The sequence below is a fragment of the Leptopilina heterotoma genome, unplaced genomic scaffold (assembly GCF_015476425.1).
Source record: "Leptopilina heterotoma isolate Lh14 unplaced genomic scaffold, ASM1547642v1 Lhet_369, whole genome shotgun sequence".
Taxonomy (NCBI): domain Eukaryota; kingdom Metazoa; phylum Arthropoda; class Insecta; order Hymenoptera; family Figitidae; genus Leptopilina; species Leptopilina heterotoma.
In genome coordinates this window covers 452,954-472,004 of record NW_025111048.1, presented here as the reverse complement: position 1 = coordinate 472,004, position 19,051 = coordinate 452,954, and the positions used below count along the sequence as shown (strand labels likewise).

The following is a 19,051-nucleotide window of genomic DNA, read 5'->3' as shown; positions in this document are numbered from 1 at the left end:
TAACTAATAATTAAAGGACTTCTGAAATGGACACCATCATACTGTCTGACAATTTATCATATTTTTTTCTGAATATACTTACTTGCTAAAAAGTCTAAGAACGACACAAATAATGATGAACATCAAAGCCATTCCAACGAGGACTCCAATCATTGCTGGATCGACAGTTCGTAAATTTGGAGGTTCCCTGATTTCGGCTACAAAAATGAATAATAATTAGTCTAAACACAAAACAGAGCAAGAGGATGGTAAATATATCTTCGAAGAATTGGTTTAGTCAGAAGAAGCCTCGAGATCGGTCGACAGCGAACTGAGGAAATTGTTAGTGCAGGCAAGGTATATAGGATCACTTAAAAAGCTGCCGTCGCTTTAAGAACAGTGTGTAACATTTAAAAAAGTTAATGCATTTACCAATACAAACTGTAGTTCCATCATCTTGAAGTACAGGAATCTTCTCAAATATGCAAATGCATCGGCCATCACGACACTCGGTTTGTGGTACCTTCATTTCGCATTGCTCGTTGAAGTCACATGATTCATTCACGTTCGAAGCTGAAAAATATTGTTAATCATATAATATCAGGCATCTAATAATTATTTAAAAAAAGGGGTTCCCTAATGTTGGTAAGTAGACATATTTTCAGTTTATCCAAAATCATAAGGTTTATAATTTAAAAATTAAATTAATCGACATTTATGCAGCCTGAGTTTAGAGAAACTTTCAAGCAGTAGAAAGTAATCCGTTACAGGATATACAACTATATTAACTTATTTAATTGCCCATTTTTTTTGGTTTACGATACATTAGTTACATCTTCTAAAAAGTTAAATTTAGTACGTAATATTTCTTTTTAAACTTTCTCTCCGTTCCATACTCTCTGGTGCATAAAAAATGTCAAATGTATTTTATGGATTATTTAAACTCTATAAAAGTTTATCTCAAGTTTATATTTTGCTTCTATAATTAAAAGCATTTTTTTAAAGCTCAATAAATTAGAGATGTTAAATAGGTAATAGGTGAAACATTTATACCAATTTGCTTATCAAATACGGAAAGTATACACTTAGGTTAATACCCATTGCACTAAACTCCAGTTCGTTATCCCTTCTATCGATAATTTCTCCACCTGCACATTATTAATAAATTGCTTGTTCCCAGCTAGAATATATGATCCTAGCCAACATTTGGCATTCAGATAATATGTGAGCCGCTGTTTCATTGCACGTCTTACACAATCTGCACATAGGTGTTACTTGTCTACCTATTTTATGCTGATGACAATTCAAAAGACCATGAGCCGTAAGTAGACGAATTGCCTTTATAACTCTGATCTTATCGAGTTTCAGGTGATCGCTCCCCTACTGTTGAATATTAGTCCCAACGGAGACTTCGCTTGCCTTACTACCCCAACTCCTGACCAATAAGTTTTATGTTTCTGAACTTAGGTATAAAAGACGAACAGGGCATTAAATTAAGGGAATTAAATTCGAAATGACAGTAATACAAGGGAAATTCCACCGTCGATGGTTGTCCACTGCTGAACATAATAGATGTCATCGATATGTTGGGTAGTGCTTGTCCACTGTCAAACGTGACTGACATCATGGATATGTACGGTAGACCTTGTCGTGGTGGCGGGGTTTTTCACTAAAGGACAACCAAACAGCAAGAATGGAATCAAAGAATTAACATTTAGTACCCCATGTGAGCAGGCCGAAAACGGAAAATCTCATCTCCACTCTTACGACTAATACTCAAGTGCGCAAAGATTGTGAGGGTGCACAATTTCTTGCAATTCCACGGGTAATCGTGAAGAGATTGGATTCACAGAACATCGTGAAAGGAGAAAGACTGAGAAGAGAAAGCGCGTCGAGTCTTCTGAGTGTGATGAGCTGCAGTAGCGGAAGGACAGCACATATCGCTAGACGATGAGGCGATAAATAAGACTCGCTAAGGGTAAGACGTATGCTGACGTTTTGGGTAAGCTTCGCAAGGAGATTAACCCGCACGTCAGCCACACAAGAGTCATAGCTGCAAGGGCTGCAAAGAAGGGAGACCTCCTGATTCAAATCAGAGGCGACTCCAATAAAGAAGCCTTCGCTGCGGAGGTTACCAAAGCGCTGGAAGACATGGGTAAGGTGCAATCTGTGGATTGAAGGGTAACGTTGGAGATCCGCGATTTGGATTGTCTTACCCAATTAGAAGAGGTCCAACAAGTGTTGGCTGATGCCTTGAAGAAGCCAGGAAGCAGGAACCATAAATAGCCGGCAGTGGAGTTTGCGGAGTCAGAAGGGTTACGAGTTTTAGAGGGTCAGGGCTGGCAGTAGGTTGCCAGCTATGTAAATTAAGTTTGTTTATTTATGTTTCTTTTATACCCCACATAATCTTGGATTGCGGAATGCAAGTTATCTGTAGACTGATTTCCCAAAAGTCTCTATGCACAAAAAAGAGAACTCAATAGATGCAAAAAGGAAATTAGGAGAGGATACTGTAACAATTCCTGTTGTATTAATATTTATATAATTTTTATATTTAAATAATAAAAGGAGTATTACCTAGGAAAAGGATGAGTGGGTACCTGAAATATGCATCATGTGAAATGTGAATAACCCCCACAAAATTAAAATGATTTTTGAGATTAATGGAAGTGTAGTAAGAAATTTACATACCTGAGTATACACAAAATACAACATAAGCATATAATCTAGGCTAGTAAAATAAAAATAGCAATGAGTAATTGGATAGAAAAAACTAGTTATTACGGCATAAAACTACTTTAAGCTTTTACAGCAGTACACTTCGTTAACCTATCGAAACATAAACTTCTTGACTGTAGACTCAGTATTATTATATTTTTGGGTTCTGTAATTGCTAGAACTTGTAACTCTTAAGACTAACATTTCTCAGACCATCATTAATGTACGAGCATTAATGTAAGTCTGATCACCACTTAAGTACCAAAGGTATTTTGAAGTACTTAAATTCAATCACGATGATGGTATGTAAGTGATGTCAAATGCTATAAAAGAATTAAATAGTTTTATTCCATAGTAACTAGTTTTTTCTCTTTGCAAATAAAAATGTAAGCAGCAAAAATAAAAGATACTTTTTACAATTGCACTTTTTAGACAAAGACAACTCTAACTAGAATATTAATTAAAAGATATTTGACTTAATTGTGCAGTAAGCATGATCTTAACTTTTATGCAACTCTATAATACTTAGCTTTATTCCATTGGATAATTCAGTAAATTTTATTAGACAATACCCATAATTATATTGCGAATGGGATAAGATATTTTTTTAAATGATTTGTCTCAGATAAATAAAGAAATAATTTATAAGAATTCATTGAGATTGGATAACATTATTTTACTTATCGACTATAAAATTTTTGTTTATTCAACATTTAACGTTATTGGTAAAGTTTTCCAAAGAGTTTTGCAAATAAGTTACCATAAATACCAAAGGCTTCACTTTCCTCTCAAATTGCGTAAAGTGCTCTTTGCTATGAAAATGTGATATTCAACTTTTATTTACACTGAAGAGTACTTTCAACTGTTTAAATGTCTATATTCTGGTTCTCACAAACAAAGTGCATTTTCAATTAAACTTAAATAATTGAATAGAAACTATAAATTGAACGAAGCAAATAAGATATAATAATAGACAAACAAATGAGACCAGAAGGAAAATTATAATAATGCAACTTATTAATTGTCAAATTATAATTTACATCAAACTTTTCTTTTAATGGAAAATAAATTATGTTTTCTGTTGGTGAAAAAGTTGAATGAAATGTGGGATGATTAAAACTTTGATTAAATGAGTTTTTAATATTAATAATAAATATTTTTAAACAGTAAATATTGAGTGGAATTTAATTACAAAGGGTATGATAGATTATTAGAAATTTGCAAAATGGAATAATTATAAAACTATTTTGTCATTATTTGTTTAAAATTCTTTTATTAAATTAATAAGGACGTTAAAAAAATTAAGTATCATCGTAATTGTAATTTGACATACACATTATATTTCTAAAAAATATTACAACACATCCACTGACTACAATTCCTATCAAATAGAAAACTCACGATTTCCACATTTATCAATTTGATTCGAAGTGAGGAATTCGTTTCTGCAGAAACATTTTTTATGATCACTACTACAGTGAGCTCCAAAAAATCCACATTCACTGTCAGTCTTACAGTTGTCGCCAATCTTCTTAATTTCTCTCGGTGGTAAATCTATAAAAATGTAATTTTTCATAAAAATATATCTTTTAAATAATCGTTTGATTTTTTGTCATTACTCTAAATCAATTTTATCGAGTGAGAAATTTATCGAACATCAATTTTATTAACAGGTGGCACATTTCGAAGCATTGAATCCTCCCGAAAATGTAATTTGTATTTTATTAAATTTGCTTTCGAGATTAGAGATATTTGGTTAATCGAACATTCATTGCAATTCCAAATTGATAAAATTAATTTGGAGAAATGTATGGGAGCAACTGACCAACTGACTTTTAGTTTATATTACAAAAAAATTGATTCTTAGTTAATAATTAAAGATATATTTAAAATAGTTGATATAACAATTAAAAGACAGAGAACGTTCTATCTACAGATCCCTGCACCGACTATTACCGACACTTTTTAGCCAAGACTCAAACCATTTATATTAAGCTTAAACTATAAGAAAAAAGGTAGGATCCATTTCTCACATCTTCTAAAAAGTTGACTATAGGTAAGGAATTATATTATTTATGATATTTTTAATAACTTTTAAAATAACAATAACTAATTGGCCTTAAATTAAAAAAAAATATTTTCAAATATTACCGATGCACTCTATAGTATTGTCATCATTCAACCTAGGAATTTTATCAAAGACGCAAGAACAAAGTCCATCTCGACATTCAGTTTGTGGAACTTTTCCTTGACACTGTTCATGGAAGTAGCACGATTCGTCAATATTGGCAGCTGTAAATTTTAGGAAAATTTTTTTAGAAAATTATAACTTTAGTTTAGAATGTCTACTTCTATATATCCTACTTGGCACTTTTTCAAATTCATATCATCATATCATTAAGCCGTTATGTAGTGGACTATGCAACTAGAATTTTCAAAAAATAAATTTCTTTTTAGATGGAAAATATTTTCTAACGTCTATATAAGAAAGGTTTTCTTTTACTCACTCACCTCTAAGAAACTAGGTGGAAAGTTGATTTTCTGTGTGATAAGGTGAGGTAATAATTGGTTTCATAACAAACACTTTAGACTTGTTGCACATTATTGATTAGCATTCTGGGTACTATATGATTGATCGTAACACCACTGAACATTTTTTTAAAGAGGTCGAAGCAACAATAAAAATTTTAAAGAAATTAAAAATATTTTATGGTCTTGTGAGACAAAAAAAAATTACGACTTAAAGTTCAAAAGTGTTAGACAAAAATTTTCTTTTCTAATAAAGTATTTACTCTTCTTATTTTAGTTATGTATTTAATGCATTAAACTAAAACCATTACGATATAAAATGAAAACAATAACCTGTGAACTTTCAATTAGTAGGCGTATTATTTGGAATATTTAAAAATTTGTAGTAAAAAAGAAAAAAGTTTTAACAAAATACTCACGCATTCCACATTTGTCAATGTGATTTGTAACAGTGAATTCCTTTCGGCAGTAACATTTCTTTTGCTCAGGATTGCATTCTGACCCATCAAATCCACAGTCTGTGTCATCTTTACAACTGTCTCCAAACTTCTGTTCACCATGGCTTTTTAGTTCTGGAACAAAAAAAATTTTCATTCTATATCAAAATTTATTTTTGACGAATTACTTAGAATAAATTAGAGGTACACAAAGAAAAGACAGATAGAAAAAAAACGAAAGGCCTGCGCTTCTTAATACGAGTATCTGGGTTATAAAATTTCACAAGTGACTTATTGTTGTCCAGCAGTTCTAAAACTGTAATTGTCTATTGATTTTTAAAAATATCTATATTTAAATTACAAACTTAAACACAGAATAATTTTAATAAAATCCTTTAAAGATTTAATTTAAAAAATGTAAAACGCAATCGAAAGAAAATATTTATGGCTCTTTTTGTTCCTATAAATAGAAAGAGAGTTTATTCTTCCCTCGCTTGTAAATTCTGCTTGATTGCAGTATTGAGGTTTCTACACTTGAAATACAATATATAGAATCGAGGGTAAAATCCTACTGAGGCTACATATATGTTTTTTTGTTAAAAGAGTAAAGAGAGAAGAATTTATTTTTAAAATATTTTTGCTTGATAAATTATTTACTTAAATAAAATTATTTAAAAGTAACAAAAAGTGTAAATAGTTGAGTTTTAAATATTAATTTTGATAGAATTTTTAATCAACAAAGTGCAATTAAAAGTTCCATTATTATGGATAGAGTGTAATGAGTCGAACATTTCTCGCTATAAATATATATATATATCTGCGCAAAAGTACTATATACTGATTTTGAGCTATTAAAATAATGATGAGATCATTTACAGAAATTAGCTATTCAATTCCATATTTACGTGGTGTGCTACTTAACTGCAATTCGCTTTTTAACAATTTATTTTATATAAGCATATATTTTAAGATTGTATCGTAATATACTTTTTTTAAATTAGTACCTATATTTTTAGCATTAAATATTCATTTAATTGGTAGAAATTTAATGAACTATAAAAATTTGCCATTAATTATAATTAATGGTAAATTTTTATAGTTTATTGAATTTCTATTCCACTTTAATATTTATCGGCCATTTGGATTAATAATAATAAATTTTATGATTTGTTAATTAAGTAGTTACTGTAAGGGATAATATTATTCTTTACCAAATAGTAATATTTTAAACATAACAAAATTCATTGTTACTTAAGAGGCATTAAGCGTAAAGTGAACATAATTTAGAATTATGAGTATAACAGTCGTTATTATAGAACTGTAACAATCCCGAGTAAAATCCCCAAAACCCTTGATAGCCATACTTCATTCTATGTTTATTCAATCTACTTTATTATTAATGAACAACATGGTTGTATGCAAAGTAGATAAGTTAACAGAATTTATTTGTACACCTCTCACAACAAGTTGTAAAGAATTATCTTATTAATTTAAAGAGAATTCTACACGATTTGGTTGACAGTAATACACATTATGTAAATCGTAAATTTATTTAATTATCAACCGACCAAAAATGTTCAACAACAATTGAGATTACTTGGCACAACTGTTAATCGGAGACAATTACCTGTCATAGATATTGGGCCTGTGATCATGCTGCAGGGGCGAACTAATGTGCGCATGACCTATATATGGAACGGAAGCAGGATGTCAATTAACCTAATTTCACCAGTTCGTGTCTGGCTGCCGAGAAAGAAATCCGGTATCACCGCGATTGTCCAAAGTAAAATAAAATGGAGTATCGAGCTTTACTCATCAAGCATAAAAGTTAGTGCCCAGAACGCCTCTTCCTTGATATCATAGTAATATCACCGGTAGACGGTGTGGATTTCTCATTAAGTGATTGTAGCACCTATCTTCCTATTACGATTCATATAAAAAACCCTTGACCAAAACTGTCTCTAGCTATCCGTCTAGGGATCATTAGGACTATTTGAACGTCTAAGATGAATAGGGATGCTACTTGGAAGGTCAGAAGCGGAAGAGGATCAAGTCCTGAGTTGACTAAAAACTCAAAGAAGAAGAATGAAGGACCATCTAAAAAAGCCGAAGGACAAAACACAGAAAGAAGGAAGGCTACAGAAGAGGTCATCAATGATTGTTAAAGTAACTGAAGGTTCGATGTTCGCAGCAGTTCTCAAAAAGATCCGTGAAGAAGTGAACCTAGAAAAAAGCCATACGATTTGTATGGAAGCTGTACCCACCAAGAAGGGAGATCTCTTTATCAAACTTAGGGGTTCTTCTGATAAGGAGACTTTTACCAATGAGGTGACTAGGGTGATTGGTGACCTGGGTAAGGTGCAGATTGTAGACCGGCCAACTACTTTCGAGATCCGCGATCTGGATTGTCTTACAGAGCCAACAGATGTCCAGGAGGCCCTGGATAGAGTTTCCGCAATGCCAGTAGGAAGCAGAAAGGTAACTGTCCTGGGACCTAATAAGCGAGGTGTTAAGCTTGCTATTGTAGTAACCACACAGCAAGATGCAGTGAAGCTGGTGCCTCTCGGCTACATAAGAGGTTGGCTTTTTATCTGGGCCAGTGCCGAAAAGAGTTATGGTAGCAAGATGTCATAGGTGTCTTGACTATGGCCATATAGACAAAGATTGTAAATCGGTAGATGGGTCACGCTGCGTGCTGACGAGAAGAAGAAGACTAACCACGTCCCAGGGGAGCTTTAGCCAAAAATGTTTAAACTTTTTATTGTTCATGGACATCATGAAAACATTTATATTCCTCTAGCTTTTTTCCTTCCAATAGACAATTATTTCTTATGTAGACTTTTAAGAAATCAATTTATAATTACACTCTTGCACTTCGTTGTCAATACTGAAAATAAACCGTTTCCATCATGTGAATCTAAATGCTTGTGCTTTTTACAAATGTCTATTGTTTCATTGTGAATGATATTTGCAAACATTTGCAGATGTTTATTACTTTGATTGATGAATTTGATTTATATGTAGTCGTTCAGAGCGGTTTTCAATCTTGCTATTATGATTCATTCGCAATTCCGCTTTGATACGGATTTACAACCATCCGTTATCGAAATATCCATGATTTATTTTATCAAATATCTCGTAAAAGCCAGATACATTTGATAGATTCTCATTTTCATTATTTCAGGTCAATTTATTAAAGTTTTCATTATTTTATCAGCTTTCAAATTGCTCTCTTCATTTTCCAATGGATAGTTTATATATTGACAAAAATAAATAGTGTTATTTTTATTATGAAACAAAAAAATTGGAAAAATATAAAAATATACTTCAAAATTGTTAAAAATTATCATCTTTGAAAATATTGAAATACGAGAAAAAAAATATTTAGAAATACAAGAATTTTTGTGTTGAAATTTGAATGTTCAAAAAATTTTGAATAAAGAGGCAAAGTGAAAGTGAGCATTTCATTATGTTTACATGAGATTTCGAGATCGAGGCTGGCCTACTTCTTTACCTTTTGACTTAAAACAACAGGCCGCAAAACCACCCTTGACTCCTTTGCTGCAACTCAATGATTGAAGGTGTTCTCATTTTGGCAAAGTGAATCTTGACCTCGAAACAATTAACCAGCTTTTGCTCGTTTCAAACTTTAATTTTCATCTTTGCCTTCTTCTTACCTCATTAGGCAACAATGAATAAAGTAAGTAATTTGGCATAAGTCCTATAACTCTTACAAGTATTTTTTACTTTTGAAATTTTTTTTATTCTTATTCGTCACAATGTATGTGTCACCTAACTTTAGCTAATAATTCTATTTTATTTTATCTTTTATAATATTTTTTAATTAAACATATCGACAAATATATTTAAATTATGCTAACAATTATATAAAAAAATTAATGAAAAAAATAGTAATTCTTTTGTCTAGAAAAATAATGTAATAACTTGTCTATCGATTTTCTTATAATCTCACTTTAAGAGAACTTCCATCATTTTCTGAAAAATAAGGATTTGCAAGTATAATGCTATTACTACGATAAAAAATTGGCATCTGAGTTTCATCAAAGCAGGAAGATGTTTACATTTCAGTTGCATATGAAAACATGATTTTATATTCTACTTCTTTAGCAGATGGTGCAAATCAATACAAAAAGATTCTGCAAATAAGAGTAAATCTATTTTTAGTATAGGTTTCTGTTTACTATTTATATAATCACTATTGTGTTAAAGGGAAAAACAGTTTTTTTATTATACCTATAAAAAAAAGAACTGAAACCTAATGCTGAAAAAGCAGTACACCAACTTTCTGACTATAACTTCGTCATTTATTCGTATGTCGACTTGAAACTTTCACCAGACATTCATGAAATGTCAGGTTTCGAAACAATATAAGAATTAAATCGACACCTTTGATGAATTAATGGAGGAGTATAAATTGATATTTACATATGTAATGATTGGGTTTTTATTTGCTGGGAATTCGCTCGCCGGATGGAGTCCGGGTTCCCTTAAATATTAATTAAATAAATAATTATCCATAGTTATTGGCGTAAAGCGCCATCTATTGAGCTTAATTTGATTTCTGTGATTCTGAGTAAAAGTGTAGTCAATAACGAGGCGAGAATTAAACCTTCGAAAGAAAAGTATATTAATAAAATAATATACAAAAAATAATAAATAATTAGAAATTAGAATTAACCATAATAAAATAGAAAATAATAATAATAATTCAAGTACGACGAAAATATAATAATGGTCGAGAATCTAATCGAGAAATATTAATAACAATATAATTTCGAGACGCGAGTAAATTAACATTTACTAATCAAACAATTATTAACAATAAAAATAACTAAGAATGCGAGTAATAAAATATTCGAAACTAGTTTACATAGGTTTTCCTTTTGTCTGAAACTTTCGCATACTATCGAGTTTATAATTCACGAAACTAGTCTAGAATTCGTTCCATAATCTATCGTGACCGACGCGACCAAGACGTGCACTCTGAGGAAACTGAATCTGCTCTTCGTTAAGGCAGAAACAATATTCTAATACCGGAAACGCTGCCGATATTCTTGTCCGACGCGAAAGATTTGTGAATTAAGAACTCAACGGTCGATTCCTTATACAGGGTGCTCCCTGAGGGAAGGAATCGTCTCCGTAGCTTAGCCTCAGGTGTAATAAGAGCTCCTATATAGACCTGGGGGGCAGAGTATAGGAAAAGGAAATCTTTACCACGAGGTCCTCTCGTGAGAGCTCCCGCAGGGAGGTCCAAGTGGTAAAAGGGCTAGGGTGTGAGTTCGTAACCATCCTTCCCAAGGAGCTCCTTGAAGCATGTCAGGCTACGAACTGAGGAGTTTGAATCGTGTCGCTTGATATAAGAGTTTCGCTCTGTCGCGGTACGAAGAGAGCGAGTGGTGGGGGGAGCGACTGCCGGCGGCGCGAATTACGTGCGCGTTCGCTACTCTCTCCTTGCAATCACGCAGAATACAACGACCATGGCTGTACTGTACAATGCATGCTATTTGCTATATTATAGCCCATCGTTACACATAAAATGGTACATTGAGTTCTTGCGCCAGAGGAAACTGTAACGTCGTGAAAATTCACCATTGGTTTGTAGTTGTTTAATATCTGAACACATATTATACATACAACAGCCTAAAGGTCAGCAGCATATAGAAAGTATGATACCAAAAGATCTTCTATCTTATATACTGGTTGTAGTAATGATATTTATTTACTCCACGGATGGTAATCAACTGACAGGCATAATGGATGTCCTGAAAATATTGGTTCATGGTTCTCCACTGACAAATATTATGCACATTATGGATATGTTGATTAGACTGTGAAGTGATGATGGAGCTTTTCACTAAAGAACAACCAAACAGCAAGAATAAATGGATTCTACAAATTTAGAGAAAGTATCTTAAGTGAGCAGGCCGGAAACGGGAAATCTCAGCTTCAGTCCCAGGACTAAAGCTTAAGTGCGCATGGATTGTGGGGGCGCAAAATTTATTGCAGTGCCACGGGTCATTGTAAAAAGATTATATACACAAATTATCATGAAAGCAGGCAGCAGCAGGTTAGTCATACGAGAGTGGTTGTACTGAAAACTACAAATAAGGGGGACCTCTCATTAAAATCGAAGGAGGCTTTTAGTGCAGAGGTTACCAAAGCGGTTGGAAGCATGGGAAAGGTGCAGTCGATAGATCGAAGACTTTCGCTCGAGATCCCTTACTCAAGATCGACTTATTTTACTCAAAAGGCAAAGGTTTGTGTTGATGAAAACGCTCAGAAAGCCAGGAAGAAGCAGGAGTACGGTCTTAGTGCCCAAAAGTAGAGTATTAAAGCTCGCGATTAAAGTCACCAACCCAAAAGAAGAAAAACGAATAGAGAAATTGGAACACGTAAAAATTGGTTTTATGTATTGCCCAATTAAGAAAAGGGTAATGGTCGTCCAGTGTCATCGATGCCTGAGATACAAACATATTAGAATAAATTTCGAAAGGAACTTTAAGTGCGGTTAAGACGTTTCAAGTTCTCCGATTGTAAGAAGATCCTGAGCTGCTTCTTATGTAAGAAGAAGTATGACGATAATATAAATACCAACCATATTTCCGGTAATGGAATTTGGAGTCTTTGGAACAGCCCTTGATTGCGGAATCCAAGGTATCTGTAAGCATATTTCCCAAAAGTCCCTATGCTCAAAAAAATAATATCATTTGAGAGCATTAGGTTTCATTATAACGTTACCAATTTCTTTATCCTTTTTTCAGTCTTCAGAATATTGTGTCAATAATAGTATTTCATCGCGATATTCGGTTTTAATATCATTTTTATGATCGCTTGTGTCAGGTGTGTCATCGGACTTCTTATGGCATTTTTCTATATGAGGTGATGCGTGTTATTCTACTTTTATTAAAGTCATTTCAATGCCTTGTAAACTATCTGCTGAAGTTTCTTTTTTACTATCCACGTTCTGTATCAGAAACACGATTTCCATTCATTTTATTCCGCTCAATTATAATTTTGTTCTGCTTTATTTAATATTCTTGAAGTATAGCAATATGGATATTCAAAGTTTGATTTCTATTTGTACATCAGGGTCACCCGTTGTCGAAACAAAAATCTTTTACTTAAATCTGTATATTTGAATGTTGATGATTGTCCCAGCAAATGTTTGAATAGTTTAAAACTTGTATTACTAACTTGTTCATTTAAAAATTGTTCCGTTAGCAATGAATGTTGTTAAGTATTTCGTAATATTCGCCAAATGGTTAATAAGTTTTCTCTAAAATACCACAAAAAATAAGTGTACTTCTATCACAATTTTTGGTTCGTTGAAATTTTAAACTGCTTGTATATTTAAAGAATTTGGTTTTACTCCTTCTTCCGTGATGATGTGTCATAAATATTCTAATTCTGCGCGAAGGTATTCACACTTATTCGGTTGTGGTTTGAATCCCAAGACTAAAAGTCTCTCTACAATATTAATTAAAGTTTTATTACGTTCCTCCAATGTAGGTCTAGAAGATAATATCATCTAAGTACACAAAACATACTCTATCAATTAATCCTGGAAATCCTCGATCCATGATTCTTTGAAAGGTGGCTGAAGTGATTTTAAAACAAAATTGTATTCTAGTAAATTGATGATGTCATCCACTTGTGCTAACCCCTGTATATTTTTGACTTACATTTTCCATGGAAATTTGATGGAATCCTGATGACAGATCAAATGCTAAAATCAATTTGACTCTTTTCAATTGGGAAAGTATATCATCAATCACAGGTGGTGGATAAACATCTTCATCTAATTTTTTCTTTCCACTTTTCTGATTATTTTTTCCGTCGTTGAATGATGATCCTGAATGTTCAAATGGCTACACAGTTAACAAGAATCTTTTGATGTTGTGGACACTGTAGCAGAAGACCAAAATTCATTCGCATTGGCTTTATGATGCAATATTGGACAAGCAGACAATCTATATTACCGATAACTGCAGATAAATTATCGACAACAGATAGCTTACATTTTTGAGGACTAAACAACCCACTGACAACAAAGAAGCTATTAAAGTGACGATGATTATGATCTCAAACTGTCAAAAATAATTTTCGAAAGAAATTTTTATATTAAAGTTTAATTAAATCTTTATGTTAAATTCAAATAAAAAATAAAATCTATTAACTTTGGAAAAATTAAAGAAAATAGTTTAAATTTTTATTAGCGTGAATATAAATTTTTTCATTTAAAAAAAAATTAAAAAATAAATTTTCTTTTTTTCAGTAATCAATATCAAAAGTAATTGAATACAATAATATCTTTTTTTTACTGTATACATTTTTAGAAGTATTTTTTTTATTGAAAGTCTGTTCTCAATTTGTCATTAAAATGCAGCATGTTTAGCGTCCGCAAGTAGGTATAATAATGGCGTCGACAGCGCGTCGCGACGCTTCGGGTCAATCTACGCGTTAAAAGTAGGTCATTCGAATGGCACAGTGCCAATGCCTTCACCTGCGATATGTCCCACGGCCCGCACCTCCAACTGCGTCGGCTCCCCTACAATTCACCCTGATAGAAAGCTTTTCTCTGTCCTTATATATTTAGCGTTAATATTTTTTACTCAAAATTTCGATTAGAACGCATTCTCCAATTTTTTATCATCTATATCTATACGTATATGTCATAAATCAAGCACTATTCATCATTGGAAAACACACTTTATCATTCTATTCGTTTTTTATTTTCCATTCGTTAAAAAATCTACAATGATAAACGTACCAGTACACAACTAAAGCGTACTGTGGTTTAAAAACGAAAATTCACATTCAGAGAGAGTGTGAAGATTTATTTGCAGGCAAAGTATAAAAATTTGTTTTAAAATTTGAAAAATTAGGAAGAATTGATTTAATTTTCTATTTAAACGAAAATCATAATTTTATTGATAAAAAATCTTTAAACAAAAAAAAAATACTTTTTGTGCGTGACTTTGTTTTACTTAATAACTTTCAGATAGGTGAACAATTCTTCATAAAGTGTGTTCAACGTTAAGCTTGTATAATATCCATAAAGACCTACGTTACATGTGCTTATGTGCATATAATTACTCTGCACCGGCAATCGATACGCAAAGTATAATTTACATTTATTTAAATGGTGACTACTAAAACTTTCTTTCCAAGATTTGTTCACAATTTTTATTTAAAATTTCTGTTTTTAACAATTTATGTAAAAAATAAATTCTACTAAATAGAATTTACAATATTAAATACGTAATTTTAATACATGATTGAAGAAATGGAAGGTTGTGTTTAGTGACCTGAGAACTTATTTAAAATAAAAGAAATCAATCAAATAATTTTTTCCGCCTTTCTTAACATCCATAGAATATCGATTAATCGTTTTTTCAATAACAAGCAACCATATAATTTAAAAAAAAAGAATGCTCTACACATAAACTACATACAGAGAGGTAGAGAATTTTTCATTTTTACCGAATTCTTTAGAAAACTATTCAAGTTATGAAATATTCAGTACGTGAGAGGAAATTCAGTATATATTTGTCTATTTCAATTTATTTGTACATCTCAATTTACTATTAATATAAAGAATTTTTAATTTTATCATGAAAAAATTTTATTGAAAATTTTTCTAGACAAGAATAATGCGCAATATAATTATTTAGAAATATGGAGAATATAAGAAAATTTTTCTAATACAGGATATACAAGGAGAAATTCTTGTAATTGTATATTAAATAATGGTAAAGTTAACATAATTGCAGTCTAAAATTTGAAAAACGCTACAATTCAACATGTTACGGAAAATATTTGCATGTTAGTTGAGATATCGTTCTATAGTTATGCATTAAACGTTGCACGCGACAGTTGGAATTCCCGGGAGACCTTTTGCATGCCCAGTGTCAAATTCTGCCACCCTACTTGCCTATTATATCAATTTTCTCTCGCTGAGGGTAACTAATACAAATTGTCCCTTTGTAATCGATCTATTTGGGACTATTATTGTAGCTACTAAGAATTAAAGTCACAAACAACTTTTATTTTAACGAGTTTCTAATTAATTTAATATCATGATTTATGATTTTAAAAAAAATTTAACTGTAGGTTAAATTTATTTACCCATTATATTTGATCTCATTCAAATGGTTCATTCTAAAATTTCAGATAGCGTTATCTGGTCATCAAAACAATATTTATTTGATGGACTATTTAATACTATGATTTAGAGTAAAGGTGTAGTCATTAATAAGCCATTAATTAAACCTTCTTGCTTTACAGTAGGTAGCCCCCCATAGAGGGATCCATGCAATAAGTGAGAATTAAAATCAAAGATTTACTTTAATTCTCTAACTTTACATTTGTTGTCGGCAGCACAAATACTGTCCTCGACATATGCACGAACATTGAACTTTGTCTTATGTCAACAATACTTTCTAAAAGTAAGGCTTATAATTATGTTATTATTGTTACTCACTTCTAGTAACTATGAAATAGAACAATACAATTAATTTATAATTTCATGTAATAGTTTATATATGCAACATGTATTGTAGTTAAAGTTTGTCTTTAGTTAAAGGTCATGATATGCATACGTATAATACTTTAAAATACAAAAGTACACTTTGAACATCATGTCATACTGTACCAAGTGTTCAATTTATTATAAACTCAAAGCGTGAAAAAATTGAACACAAATGATGATTTCAATTAATCTTCCTAATTCAAAACATTAATTTATGCTACAAACGTAACTTTCTCAAGGTTTAGAATATCTAGCAATTAGACAAATAAACATTTGCAAAATAAAATTTGTTTAATTATGCATTATAATATAGTTTATTTTATCAAACAGCTGAATAGATCTAATTAATGTCGTGATACAGTTGAATGCATCAAATCCTCAAGGCACTATAATTCCATATAAATGGATTAATACAGACGAGTAGTCGTACACCCTCGAGGAACGGTAATTGGTTGATTGAAATCGATCTTACAGCATCCAGTCCATCAGTGGACATGTATTAGATATGTAAAAGAAGTAACAACAACTTTTTCCATTCCGATTATTTTTCGCTTATAAAAAGTATGCCAAACTCAGCAAGGAGACAAAGACAAAGACAGCATCCACAGAAAAGTTGGACGGGTAAACTCAACAAGAAAGAAAAACCCACTAAGAAGAGTTGAACAGGTTGGAAAAGTTAGATCACATAGAGCTCAAGTTGCTTTCGAAGGGATATACCAGTGAGACACTTTTAAAAAAAAAAGAAGATTTGGTTTTCCTAATGGTAAGTACTATCATGAATATTATACAAAAACGTAAATGTCAAAATCTTCTAAAGACTGTTGATTTATGAAAAATAGACGACTTTCAGAATGTAAGAAGACTGGTGGTTAATGAAATGGATATATAATGTTCCAGTTGTATTGGCCCCGATAATATTCATTACGAATCTCATTACAGAAAGGGAAGATTGTAAGGTCTTCATGTCAACCGTTCAAGGTAACAAAATCTTCAAAAAGGAAAAGAAAAAAAATGTAATAACCTTGAATACTGGTTCATCGATTTTTTTTTACTTTTGTAACAAATTTTATAAATATCTTGCTGGTTACAATAAACTTCAATCGTGTATCGAAAAAAAACGAGAAGATTGCTTTGAAGAATTCAGTAAAGGCTTTCGGCAAGAAAATTGCTTTACACTGTGTGAAATTTCCCTCGAGGGAGTTCGTAAATTCTTATTCATATTCACAAAGCTGCTCGAGAGTAACATGACTCAAGAGCATGAAAAATCCATCAAGGCATGAGTATCTGTAACTTTTTCAAATATTCACAATTTTATGCGGCTTTTCTCATATGTAGTATAAATCTTCGAAACCTAGAATTTTCAATTCAACTTTAATTTCTATCACAAATCGATTAAACGTATTGCTTATAAGGAGATGCTTTCTCTGACATTCAAGAAAATCTATTTGTAACCTAATTTAATAAATGCAACTCAAAATCAACATCTTAATAATTATTGAGTTATATCCTCATCCCAACTTAGATTTCTTATTTAAAACGAGGAACTAAAATGTTAAGAAAGTAGGTTACATTATGACAACAATAAATATAGCACTAATTTTTCCTAAATTATATATTTATTAAAGTCACGAGATAGAATAATGAGACGCCATATTGAAAATGCAAGAGTACATTGATTTTAATTTTTCATTATGAAAAACGGTTGGATAAGAAAATCAATGTGGATTTTAGATGCATTAAATCATTTTAGCATGAGGTGCACTGAAGTAGAAACAGCGCTATTAACAAATCGGTGAATTATTCATTTTCTTTAAAGTCGTGGAAGAATGGCATGAGTTCACAAACAAACATTGCATACATACATGTGTATTTACATTTGTGAGAAAACCTGCTGACCACGCGAGGCACTGATAATGTCGTGAGTAAGCTTTACAAATACATGTAACAAGCTATAAAGCGGACAGGTTCATATAAATAACTAATTATTAAAGTACTCTAGAGACAAACTTTCATGTCGACTACTTTAAGCTCCTATTTATCCATGCACCAAAAGCACCTGCATCAAATCTCTTCCAAACATTAGTTGCAAAATAACATTTTATTTCTATATTGTGATTTTAACAGAAAATAAATATATTTTTCGTTGCAATTGAATACAAAAAATTTACTCAACTGATCAATTTTATTCTTTTCAATAAACATTTTATTTAAAATCCCAGTCAGGTCCTAGTGCAGTGATAAATGAAATACAAAGTTGGAACCTAGGCTAAAAATGTCGAAAATCGATTGAAAGTTAGGGATAGGGAAAATTTTCAAAAGATCGAAACAAACTCCGCAAGAATCACTGATGACCGTAAGGGTAACAGATGGAGCAGATTCGTAAGGATGCAAACCTAGAGGCCAGCTGTGCCAAGGTTGTGGGAGCAGATCCCTCTAAAATAGGAGAACTCCTTATTAAAATTAAAGAATCTTTAGACAAGGTCTTTTTACCACCTCGTTTAATCTTATGCCAGGAGAAGTTCGACGAAAAAGAAAACACTAACATAGTCACAGGTTCAGAAGTCAAGAACAAGGAGAAAATCATGCTAGAACAAAAGTGTCCCGCCCAACAAGTATTTCAATCCAAAACTTATCTACCCTGGAAATTCCCTTACTCGATTAATTTTAGATGATTCATCCAAAACAAAAATTTGTGATGGTCATCAAGAAACACAAATTCACGTGTAATCTATTTAAAAAATAAATAGAATCTTTGCCGCAAAATTTTAGGAAATGAACTCGATTTAATGCATAAGAAGATTGCTTAATACGTTTTATGAAAAAACTAACCTTCTAT

The 19,051-nt window shown here is 31.7% G+C and overlaps 1 protein-coding gene across 8 annotated transcripts in view; it reads right to left on the bottom strand.

The window, feature by feature from the left end:
* LOC122505785 overlaps positions 1 to 19,051 on the bottom strand; it is a 48,590-nt gene that overhangs the window by 7,657 nt on the left and 21,882 nt on the right. For all 8 annotated transcript variants that reach the window (XM_043617608.1, XM_043617610.1, XM_043617609.1 and 5 more), the window contains exons 2-6: positions 5,646 to 5,798; positions 4,849 to 4,989; positions 4,099 to 4,251; positions 412 to 552; positions 83 to 197 (exon numbers count right to left, since the gene is read on the bottom strand). In XM_043617608.1, coding sequence (XP_043473543.1) covers positions 83 to 197; positions 412 to 552; positions 4,099 to 4,251; positions 4,849 to 4,989; positions 5,646 to 5,798 — 703 coding nt within the window. The remainder of the gene's footprint in view (positions 1 to 82; positions 198 to 411; positions 553 to 4,098; positions 4,252 to 4,848; positions 4,990 to 5,645; positions 5,799 to 19,051) is intronic.